This window comes from Microtus oregoni, unplaced genomic scaffold (assembly GCF_018167655.1).
Source record: "Microtus oregoni isolate MIOR12 unplaced genomic scaffold, Mior012 000003F_ref0000135, whole genome shotgun sequence".
Taxonomy (NCBI): Eukaryota; Metazoa; Chordata; class Mammalia; order Rodentia; family Cricetidae; genus Microtus; species Microtus oregoni.
The window spans coordinates 26,685,193-26,697,575 of record NW_024543062.1 but is presented as its reverse complement, the minus strand read 5'-3'; the positions used below and the strand labels follow the sequence as shown (position 1 = coordinate 26,697,575).

The 12,383-nt window shown below is 50.4% G+C and overlaps 1 protein-coding gene across 2 annotated transcripts in view; it reads right to left on the bottom strand.

The window, feature by feature from the left end:
• Nucleotides 1–12,383, bottom strand: part of Ksr2 (kinase suppressor of ras 2) — a 357,526-nt gene that overhangs the window by 267,384 nt on the left and 77,759 nt on the right. For both annotated transcript variants that reach the window (XM_041648056.1, XM_041648057.1), the window contains exons 2-3: nt 11,674–11,814; nt 7,220–7,370 (exon numbers count right to left, since the gene is read on the bottom strand). In XM_041648056.1, the coding sequence (XP_041503990.1) occupies nt 7,220–7,370; nt 11,674–11,814 (292 nt within the window). The remainder of the gene's footprint in view (nt 1–7,219; nt 7,371–11,673; nt 11,815–12,383) is intronic.

The window sequence follows — 12,383 nt, the reverse complement described above, 5'->3', positions numbered from 1 at the left end:
GGGTAGTCACTAGCCACTATGGCAATGGGTCAATCAATGGAAATGAAGAAATAGTCTCCAACTGAAACTTTTCTTGATGGAGGAGCCTAGAGCCTGCATTAGGAACACAGGTCCCCAGGGACCAAGGTTCCCTATCATTGTGAGCCTGGTCCCCAGCACTGAAGAAGCCAAGGAAGTCCTGTGGGTCGTTACAGGGTGAGTGGGTAAGCCACGGAACAGAAGTGCATCTGTGGCAGGCTTCTGTCACGTGTGTGTATCCCGAGGGGTGCTACATGCGTGGGAGGGACCCCTGAGAGCGGCCATGGAAAGAGGACATGGCGTCACGTTGGCACATGCTGTGAGCTCCTCTGGGAAGGGAGCTGTTCCCCCTCCAGCTTTCTCCAAGTCAGAGGCAAGTTGCACAATAGAGCAATCAGGACCCACTTTGTTCTAGTCAGAAGGAGAGAGTGGCGCTGCAGGCGGCTTCTGGGGGCTCCATTCAAAGCCCAACTGGTAAGAAGCCACGGAGCATCTGAGGCTGGTCTATTTCAGGGCCTCTCTGCTTCCTGCTCCTGGCTGCCAGCTCTCTCCCCACCCGATCCTCAGAAGGGGCACGGGGACCAAACAGCCCAGCAAAGACCTTGGGAGCAGCACCTTGTTCCGACCCTTTTCCTATATGGATCCCAGTCTCAGGAAGGAGGTGGACACCTTGCTCTGGGCCATTTCCCTGTGCTACAGCTACCACTTCTGTCTGAGGTCATGTGACTGCCTACCATTCAACATGTGCCTTTTACGGTGGCCTCTGTCTGGAGGGCACCAACCACTTACCCCCAACAACTCCAACCATCTTTAGCATGCCTAGGGTTCCCCACCCCCCCTCCCACAACACTGGCCTACATATCCCCATAACTGCCATGAGAGTCACTCAAGCCCAGGCCCCTGAGAAGAGCCACCAGCCTGGAGGTCAGACAGGCAGAGCAAGCACCTGGACTATGTAAGGAGGAGGGCAGGCAGTGAACAAGCCCCGCGTGCCCCGGGAAAGAAGGCTTCGGGACCTTCTATTGGGTGACACGCACAAGGTGTCACCTACAGCTGGCCTTCTCCACACAGCAGTGCACTGACTGTCAATGTCTGGGTCTTCAGAGCTACACGTGATACATTTCTGTTATTATAAACCCCCAGTATAAGGGGTTCTGTTACAGTCGAAGGAATGGACAAACTGCCCCCCCCCAGACAAAAAAGATACAAGTATGGGAGGAAGTGGAGAAAGGTAAGTTGAAGGCAAAAGAAGGACAGAAGATAATGGTGGTAGTGGTGGTGGTGGTGGTGGTGGTGGCGGTGGCGGCGGCGGCATTGGCGGCAGCGGTGGTGTTAGGCTAGGCATGGGTGTGACAATGCAATGGTGGTAATGATGTTGATGGGAATGATGGTGACAGTGATGGTGACAGTGATGGTGGTGGTGACAGTGGTGATGGTGGTGATGGTGGTGATAACAGTGTTTTTGGTGGTGATGGTGGTGGTGATGATGGTGATGATGATCATCATCATGGTGGAGATGGTGATGATGGTGATGGTAGTGATGGTGGTGACAGTGTTGTTGGTGGTGATGGTGGTGGTGATGGTGGAAGTGACGGTGATGATGGTGATGGTGGTGACGGTGGTGATGACAGTGTTTTTGGTGGTGATGATGGTGCTGATGATGATCATCATGGCAGAGATGGTAATGATGGTGATGGTGGTGACAATGTTGGTGGTGGTGATGGTGGTGATGGTGGTGATGGTGATCATGATGGAGATGGTGGTGGTGGTGATGGTGGTGATGTTTGGATAGGAGGAGCTGTGCCAGTGTGATGATGGTGGTAAAGCTATGCTGATGATAAGGGCTCACTAGAGCAGCACGTGCCTAGCTCAGGGCGGGCCTTGCACTCTGCCTGTGTCACTGAGCATCACCCTCACTCACCACAGCCGCAGTGTGGAGATGCCCATCACCTCTCCTCAGCTCAGCACCATGGCAACCACACCCAAAGCCACAGCAGAATCCCAAGCCAAATCTGTCAGGTTCTAGGCTCTGCCTCCCAGAACACGATTAAAGACCGAGTCGGAGAAGCCAGCTGCAGCCACAGCTCTTGTCCAGCAGACTCAAGGCCTGAACTAGGTCCCCAGGAGTGGAAGAGAGAAACACACACAGACAGACAGATGGACAGACAAACAAAAGAAAGCAAGCAGGCTACTAAGCCAGGTGTGGACATACATCTGCAGCCTCAGCACCTGGCAGGTGGAGACAGGAGGATCAGCCTGAGCTACAGAGTTAAGTTTGAGGACAGCCTGGGCTACTTAAGACCATATTACAAAAAATAAAAGAATAAAAATCCCCGAAGGAACAAGAAGTTGGAAAGGGAGAAAGCAAGGTAGCTGGTGGCACACCATGACCCCTGTTCGTGTGACAGCCGCCACCACCACCTGTTCCAAAGATCCTGCCACCCCCATGGCCTGCTGAGCTTTTCCAGCCAGGCACAACCAACCACCATCCGGCCACACCACGCACTGTGCATGCTGCTGTCCTTGGCCCTGCTCGGTCCTCGGCCCACAGAAAACATAACCACAGACCCCTCAGCACCTGTCTCCACAGTACAAATAGCACGTGCTAGCGCTCTCTGATGAGTTCTTTGGGCCGCCCCAGATCTACTGGGTTAAGCTGCCCTGGCTTGAGGGGCCCTTGCGTGTTGAATGGGGGCTCGTCCTTTAGTTTCAGCCCCGGGTTGATCCCCCAGCATGAGGTCCAGACTGCTCCCTCTGGGGCTTTGCAGTCACTGGGATGGAAGAGTCTGGAGGGGGAGACCAGACTCTTTAAGTAACTAGTTACAATTTTGGAAGGCATTAGCCTTGAAAACGGGAAGGAATCATAGTGGCTGGTTCTCTGCTGCCCCCTGGTGGTTATCTATGGCAGGCACAGCATGCGGCTCCTCCCTGCAATTTTTCCCACATTAAAGAATTGATTCAGCCTGGTCAGGATGCTGAGGACCAAGAGCCAGAGGCAGCAGCTGTGTCTACAGGACAGCGCTGCTCCAGTGAGGGCGCCAGATGAGAAAACAGTCGCCATGAGGCATGCGTGACGGAAACATGTGTTCATTCATTTACAGAGGGGCAGAGCCTCACGGCAGAATCCAGTCAGCTGTACTAACGGAAAACCAAGGAGTTCACTGTAGCTAGGGTAAAATTCGCCAGGACAAAACTAGGGTGAGAGGCAGAAGGAGAGGTGGGGAGGGACTCTATGGCACAGCCGTTGGGGGTCGATGAATGTATGTGACATTCTTAGGGGGTCAAGGGTCAGGGGTCAGCTCAGGTCAGTTTGTGGGGTCCAGGAAGAAAAACACTCTGGAGTGCCAGACTTTGGGTCTGAGGATATGAATGGGGAGCGGCAGGGAGCTCTGGACAGAGGGGCAAGTGTGAGATGGGACACCCATACTTCCTTTGGGGTGCTGCAGAATTAGTGGGTCATCGAGCTTTTAGGGTCCGCAGAGATGGCTCAGCACAGACTGCTTGCCATGAGTCAGCACTGGAGGTCAGATCCAAGCTCACAGATATAAACCAGGCGTCCGGCACAAGCCTAGAACCCCAACCCTGGGGAGCATGGAGACAGGATTGCTGGATCTTGCTGCCTCCTATTGGAGAGGCCTTGCCTCAGGGGTGCACTGGGGCGCCCTTCTGTGCTCTACCCAGGTGGACACATCCACACACACACAGATGTGCATAGACCATGCATTCACATATACAAACATATACACAAATAAAGAAATCTAAAATATGCATGCTAAGGCTGGAAAGGAACATGAGAACGCAGTCCATGCAGAAGCCAAATCCTTAGATGTCCTCGGTCCCTGGAAAATCAAGCCACAGCTGGATTTTCATGGGCAGGCAAAGGGAAGGGGGCCTCAAATGATTTTTCATCTCTAACTGTGTACCAGATATCATCCCTTACCCTGGGAGCACACAGCAAACATAGGTGCACAGGCTATGAAAAAGGGGCACCCAATGAAAGGCAAAACATACGACGTGGTGACACAGCCACCTGTGGGTACCACAGAAGGGTGGGGGGCAGTGGGCATTGTTCCCCAAGAGGTCTGAGCACCACTGGCCTTGGTCCCATGTGTCAAGAGCTGGGCAGAGCAGCTCATACCCAGTGCTGTCCAGAACCCAGCTCAGTGGCTGTCACAAGAAGCAGGACATAGCATATGCTGTTGTCATGGAAACTTCAGAAGCACTTGAGGTGAGAGGTTTTTTCCTTTTTCTAAAATTTATTTTGGGGACTAGAGAGGTGGCTCGGAGGTTAAGAACATTGGCTGTTCTTGCAAAGGACCTGGGTTCAATCCCCAGCACCCACATAGCAGCTCACAACTGTCTGTACCTCCAGTTCCAGGGGATCTGACACCCTCACATAGACATGCAGGCATGCAAAACACCAACGCACATTAAATAAATGATTTTTTTAAATATTAATTTTGTTGTTTGGTTGGTTTAGTTTTGGTTTTTGTTGTTGTTGTCTTGGTCACCTCCCCCCCCCCCCCCCCGCCCAAGATAGAGTTTCTCTGTATAGTTCTAGTTCTGGCTGTCCTGATTTGTAGACCAGGCTGGCCTTGAACTCACAAAGATCCACCTGCCCTTGCCTCCCAAGTGCTAGGATTAACCACTACCTGGCTGGTTTAACTTTTTAAGATAGGGTCTCACTGTGTAGCCCTAGCTACCCTGAACTTGCTATGCAGAGGAAGCAGACCTCAAACTCACAGAGATCCACCTGCCTCATCCTCTCAAATTCTGGTACTAAAGGTGTAAAATGTGCGTGTGTGTGTGTGTGTCTGTGTGTGTGTGTGTGTGTCTGTGTGCATGTCTGTCTTTTTGTGTATATATATTTTTGTGTGTACATGCCCGTGTATGTGTGTGTGTGTGCTCGTGCGTGAGTACATACCACATATCTGAAGGAACCTGCAGAGGTAGAAGAGGGCATCAGATCCCCTGGAGCTGGTTTACAGGCAGTTATGAGCCACCATGTGGGAGCTCGCCCTCAAACCAGGATCCTCTGAAAGAGCGTAAATCCTCTTGTGATGGAGGAAGGTCATTGGCTAATAAAGGAACTGCCTTGGCCCATTTTATTGGTTAGAAGATAGGTGGGAGGAGTAAACAGAACAGAACGCTGGGAGGAAGAGGAAGTGAGCTCAGACTCAACAGCTCTCCTCTCGGGAGCAGACGCCTCAGAGAGATGCCATGCTCCTGGCTCCTGGGCAGACGCACGCCATGAAGCTCCGACCCAGGATGGACATAGGCTAGAATCTTCCCGGTAAGCACACCTAAGGGCGCAACACAGATGATTAGAAATGGGCTAAATTAATATGTGAGAATTAGCCTAGAAGAGGCTAGATAGAAATGGGCCAAGCAGTAATTAAATGAATACAGTTTGTGTGTTGTTATTTCGGCCATAAGCTAGCAGGCGGCTGGGGTGTTGGGGACACAGCCCCGCTACCGCTCTTATTACTACACTCTTGACCCCTCAGCTCCCCCTCAAAGCATAGATGGACACAGCTCACAACCCTAAGCGACAAGTGTGAGCAGAGGGTCATGGCCAGCATTTGACATAGGGTATGGGATACAGTCAGGATGCAACTCTGTGGTAGAGTGCTTGCCTGCAGGGTCAAGGCTCTGGGTCCAGTCACCAGCACCACACACATACAAATGGCGACGATACAGATGCAAGGGGAACGAATCTGACATGTCTGTCTCCCCGTGTGCCTGCCAGGCTGGGTCATGTGTCAGGAAACATGCCTTGGCTGTGTGCACAATGTGTTCTACATGTATGGAGGGCTGTTAGAACACAGATGAGCAGGAAACACGTTTCTTAGGCACAAAGGTATTTCTGGGTTCCCATAGTGATTTGGCGCAATTTGGTGGGAGGATACACATATACATGTTTGCACACTCATGTGGAGACCAGTGTTGACCACAGCTTTCCTGTTGCGCCGTCTACCTCAGGTTTTTGTTTTGTTTTGTTTGTTTTGTTATTGTTTGAGACTGTGTCTCTCACTCAACTGGCTGGCTGCCTGGGCCAGGCTGGCTGACCAGTGTGCCTCACTGGAACCACAAACCTATGCCTCCACAACTAGCTTTTTCTTAACATGGTTGTGAGATGAACTGGAAACCGGTTCTGTCTGGTTCACTGCCAGGTAACAGTCACTCTGTAAATCATAATTGCTGGTTTGTGTGTTTTCTAACCAAAGTAAGAATTAACAGCCGCCAGATTGCGCCAGATCTGCGGTCGACAGTGCCACCTTGTGGTGAGAACTGGAATGGCAGTGCTGGTCTTTGCAACAGTTCGCAGAGAGCCCAGAGGTGTAGGGAAGCTTCAGCAGCCTACTGTTAATACTCCACTAATAAACTCGGTGGGTTTTCGTGCTTTTTCTTTTGAGACAGAATCTCCGTATTCCACACTGACTTCAAACTCTCTCTGTAACCAAGAATGATCTTGAACTCCTGGTCCTCTGGCTTCTGCCTCCCAAATGCCTGGGTTATAATCCTTTACCACCACACTCCATTAACGTAAACACTCTACCAACTAACTGAACTATACCCCCAGCCCCGCATCACAATTTTGAGCGACTAATTGGAACGATACAGAAAAAAACGATGACAAATTTAGATTGCAAATTATTAATAAAACAAAGCCACAGAATTTTTCTTAGGAGAAAAAGAATTTTAAAATATTATGTCTAAATAATCTTACCAGTTCTCTGGAGAGAGAGAGAGAGAGAGAGAGAGAGAGAGGAAGAAGGAAGGAAGGGGAGAATGGGAGAATATAATGGTAGGCATGGAAGGATTGCCGTAGAAAATACAGTGAAAACTGCAGGTCCCTGGGGGTCAGGGCCTGGGCAGTTACAACCTGCTTTCTCTCACGAAGAATGCAGTGTTTTTGCACAGAAACGAGCAGAACTACTACTTAGAACACAAAGCCACTTCCCAGTATCTGAGGTTTGAAGAGACCCTGATCTCCCAGGGTTCCCACATCAGGACCCTAATAACCCAGGACCTATGGTGAGCCATCCTCTGCAGGGTGGCAATTCCTGCCTGCTTTCAAATCTCTGCTCGAGGTGGCTTTTCAGGGTACAACCTCTTATTGCCAACCTGCACAGGAAGCATAAAGAACCATGCCGACCAGCTGGGGATAATCCTGACCTTCTGGACTGCTCATGCTTACCTGATGTGTGCACATTCCTAAGACAGGACAGGGAGGCGTTGAGCCGGGCACACTCCTCACGGTTGGCTCCGTACTTCTCCACCGTCTCGCACACCTGTTCATCTGTCATTTCTAGAAGGTCCTCCAAGCTCAGCTGGTCAGGGGAGATCTCCTAGAGGAGGGGACAAAGGCAATCAGCTGGACCTGGAACCCAAGTGCCTGGCCAGATCTCCATACCACCCTCTTGTGGCACTCGGGAGAACTGCAAAGGGAAACAGCATAGCACCTCTCACACTGCCCTCTGCAGGTGCCCAATAAGAGGCACTGTATATTATGTTAACACTTGGTTGGATTTGGGGTTTAGTCTCCCATGCACTTGGATGGGTAACTTAACATCTCTAGGCCTTGCTCGTCACTTATAAAATGGAGGTGCTGAGTGCAGGTGCACACTCAGTACATGAGCAACAGTCCACACCAGCAGTCCAGCCCGTTCCAGCCTTCTGTGAGTAGATGGCTGCTCTGTTCATCCAGGGTGGACTCAGCACAGGCCAGTTAAACACAAAACCTCCTCCACCCTCAGCTTCCTTTCTGATGTACCCACAGGAGGCTCGAAGAGTCATATGGGGCTCTAAGAGCCTAAAAGGAAGGCAGCCCAAGTCCCATGGGCGGCTGAGGTTGGAAATGAATCTTGACAATTACTGAGCACCGTGAGGCTATGTGGTAAGACTGAGAAATGGTAGGAACCAGGGGGAAGGAGCTGTGTGAACAAGGGAGCTGAGGATGGGAGAAGCAGGATTTCCAGCTCGCAAGGTGTGGGACAGGGGGCCCCTGCCCTGCCCTGCAAACAGCCCCCTCCCTAAACCACATCCTACATAAGTCTGCAACATTACCAATGAGCTCAAGTTCATTCAGAGTACCCGATAGTAGTGAAGGGTTTTACATGAGCATAGTGTGCTATTATTTAGATAAGACTTGTAAATCTGTGGACAGTGATTCATGGGTGATAGAGTGGGCTCCTTCTGTCCTCTCCTGGCCATGACTATGTACTGCAACAACATACAGAGTCAGATAAAGCAAAATCCATAAATCCCATTTTTCACACACACACACACACAAAGGGCTACAGTGGAAGAGCCCAGACAGTGACTGTGAAGTCAGGGCAGGGATGGGATTAAAAACTGAGTCACCTAGGCAGGAACATGGAGCAGGTAAACCTCCTTCAGCGGGACGAGGCAGGGTTGGGGCTTCAGGCTGAACATTCAGAGAACAATGCTATTCTAGATTGACCCCAGCTGCCCTGATAAAACACTCTGACCAATAGCAACTTGGGAGGAAAGATTTACTTGGCTTACACTTCCAGGCTATAGTTCATCACTGAAGACAATCAGGACATGACAGGAACCTGGTGCAGACTTGGAGGAGCACCATGTGCAGTCTCTTTACACAGCCCAGGCTGGTCTGCCTAGGGATGATACCGCCCACAGTGGGCTGGGCCCTCCTGTATCAGTTAGCAATCAGACATCTCTCCCAGATGGGGCCACGGGCTGTCCTAATGAGATGATTTTCCAGTCGTTTTGAGTTTTGTGACGTTGACAGTTGGTGATAACAAACACAGATGCACAAGCTAAAGCCCTCTCTTTGCTGTGGGAGCCGACTGTACATTTTAACCCTATGATTTAGAAGGGGTGTGTGCATGCATGTGTACGTGTGTCTGTGTCTGTGTGTGTGCACGTGTGTACATGTGTCTGTGTGTGTTACCCTGATGCGTAGGCTCATAAGGGAGCACACACACATCTATTCATGACAAAATGAAGAGGGCCAGAGCAGCCTGGGCCAGAGAGAAAGAGAGAGCTTGTGTATGTTCTGGTGACATAATCTCAGGTGGGGTCGTATTTACAGTACTCAACACGGATTTCCTGTAATGCCACAAAGATCAGGTGAAAGGGAAGGTGTGTGTGTACATGTATGTGTGTCGTGTGTGCACACATATGCACAGGGTGTGTGTGTATATATACTGTATGTGTGTATGTGTGTGCACACAGATGTATCTGCATGTGTACATGTGTGCCTTTGAGTGTGAATGGAGGTCCAGAGGTGTGCGTGAATAAGTGTGGATGTGTATTATGAATGTGTGTGTGATATGTGTGTACATAAATGCGTACACACTGGTGTGTATGTGTGTGCGATATGTATGTGAGTGTATGTGTCCATCTGTGCATGTATGTGTGTTTTTGTGCGTGTTTGTTTTACAGGGGAAGCTGGACTTCGATTTTCACACATGCCAGGCAAGGTCTCTACCATTGCACTGTGTCATCAGCAAACGTGATTTGTTACCGCCACCTGCAGACCCGGATGCTAAAGCACAGATAAGTTAAACCTTTAGCCCAAGTCACACAGCAAGAGCATGGTGGAGGCAACATTTGAACACAGGGCATGTCTCATAGCTAGCTCCATATATCCCTTTTACTTCGTGAGAGCAGCCCCTGGTGGACAAGTCTGTGAACTGCAGGCAGGGAGCCTTCACTCCTCACCCTGCCTCAGAATGTCTCTCTAGTGGACTAAGAGCCCCAAAGAGGTGGTCTGGAGGAATCTCAGGAACCAAAGGGGCTGCTAACTGCGGTTCATCACGTCGGGAAAGGATTACCCTCTATATAATTAGTACTTGTGGCTTTGAAGCAAGAGATCTCTGGGGGCTGGAGAGATGGCTCAGTGGTTAAGAGCATTGCCTGCTCTTCCAAAGGTCCTGAGTTCAATTCCCGGCAACCACATGGTGGCTCACAACCATCTGGAATGAGGTTCTAGTGCCCTCTTCTGGCCTGCAGACATACACACAGACAGAATATTGTATACATAATAAATAAATAAATATTTTTTAAAAAAGAGATCTCTAGTCTTTGGAAAACAGGTTTTAAGTTGTTGGGCCAAAATAAGATAAGATCACATCTTGTCAGTCAAACTAAGACTGGCTGCCCATCGGACACGGTTTGAAAACCACCGCTATTCAGCCCTTATCTAGAAGACTGACTTTGCTTTCCCTGCCCCATGAGGGGCGCTAGGTACACAAATATTTATATAATCCCGGAGCCTTTAAGAAGTACCGCAAGCTGTGCAATTAAACTATCATTTATATCATCATACTTAGTTTAAATTGTCACTCGGACACAATCTAGGGTCACTAGGAGGAGAGTCTCAAGGAGGGAGTTTCTACATCAAGTTGACCTGTGGACAGGGCTACATTGGACTGTCCCAGTTATGCTAGTTAAGGTGAGAAGGCCCATCCACTACGGGCGGCACCACTCCCTAGGCGTAAGGTTGCAGACTATGGAAAAGGAGAGAGCAAGGTGAGTGCTAGCCAGAGTGCATTCATTCTCTCTCTGCTCTTGACACTGGGCATGACTGATCGCCTCAACTCTGACGCCCAGCAGTGATGGGCTGTGGCCTGGAATTGTGAGCCAATCAATCAGTCCTCCCCTCAAAAAAAGAAAAGTTGCTTTCATCACAATAATCGGAAAGAAAACTAAAATGTGGCCTTTCATTCATCCTAAGAATATTGTAAGAAATACACTGCCCTAGGTATTCTGGGCATCCTGGAAGCGAAACTAGGGGTGCAAAAATCCATGCATGCTGCCGGGCGATGGTGGCGCACGCCTTTAATCCCAGCACTCGGGAGGCAGAGGCAGGCGGATCTCTGTGAGTTCGAGGCCAGCCTGGTCTACAAGAGCTAGTTCCAGGACAGGAACCAAAAGCTACGGAGAAACCCTGTCTCGAAAAATCAAAAAAAAAAAAATCCATGCATGCTGGTGTGTGTGTGTGTGTGTGTGTGTGTGTGTGTGTGAGATCCACCTGTTTCTGCCTCCGCAGTGCTGGCATTACCAGTACATGTCTTCACACGCAGCTTTTGCACGTGGGTTCTAAGGACTCGACTCAGGCCCCGTGTTTGCACGGCAGGCGCTTCACCCACTGAGCGACCCTCCCGCCTCATGACCCACGTGGAAAGGCTGGTGTCCTGAATCTCTACAATCCAAAATGGCAGCAATGGCCGGTCATTTACATCAAATACAATTCAAAATCTGGATCCTTGGTCCCCCACACTAATCCTAGAGCTCCAGGAGCTGTAGTTACCATGGCTGCTCTATCAGACAACACAAACAAAATACCCCCACCACAGCAAAAAGTCAGTGGGCAGCACTGGTCAACATGGTGGCTTAGGGTGACTCCATTTCATGGCAGATCTGAATAAAATCCTGACTCTAGGCCACCCCCACACCCCCACTACAAATGCTGGCTTGAGAGCCTTGCCCTCAACAGTCCCACTCAGAGACTTCTGAGATCCTGCAAGCCTTCGTCTGGCATACTGAGGGCCTGCTATGTGCCTGGGTCTGTGCTAGGCATATCCCACGCCCTGCCATCTAGGAAGTAGCAAAGGTGGTCTCCAGCCAGTGAGGGCCAAGGGGTTTGGGACAGCCTGTGGTCACCTCCAGGACTTCCTTGCGCACGTCCACGATCCGGAACCAGTGACGGAGCTGGGGGAAGCCGTCCAGTTCGGCATTGCGCTCCTGCAGGGCCACCTTCTTCTTGCAGGACAGCTGCCGGCTGAAGTACTTGACCAGCTTGCTCTGCAGAGACATAGAGACAAGGACACGGCTCAGTGACTCGGCCACAGGGAGCAGGCGTGAGAAGCCAGGCTATCACGCACCCAGACAATCCTGTGCTCCAAGGACTGTTTCTGTCCCAGTGAGACCCAACCTTGCACCTTGGTCTACAGTAGAACAAGACTGACTAAGACATGGAGGCACCATCCTTAGATGGGTTTACTGTAGTTCTCTTGGAAGCACTTGGTTAAGGGGCTAGACCGCTTGTGCATGGTCCCCTCAGCAAGCAGCCAGCTCTCCTCCTTCCCCCACCATGTTACAGAGCAACAGGCGGTCTGGACCTTCCAGGTGCTGGAATCATAAGCCAAATAGACTTATTTTCTTTATAAAGTACCCAGCTACTGACGCCTTGCTCCAGCAACACAGAGTGAACTGTATGCCTCCTACATTCTCACCATGTTGGTGAAGATGGAAGAACAAATAGGCCTTGGTATTTTGCTGTGGTGGTGGTGGTGGGGTTACCTCTTCTTTGTGGTGGTCTCCACCGACATTATAATCACATAGACCCTTGACCCAACAATTCCATATCTAGA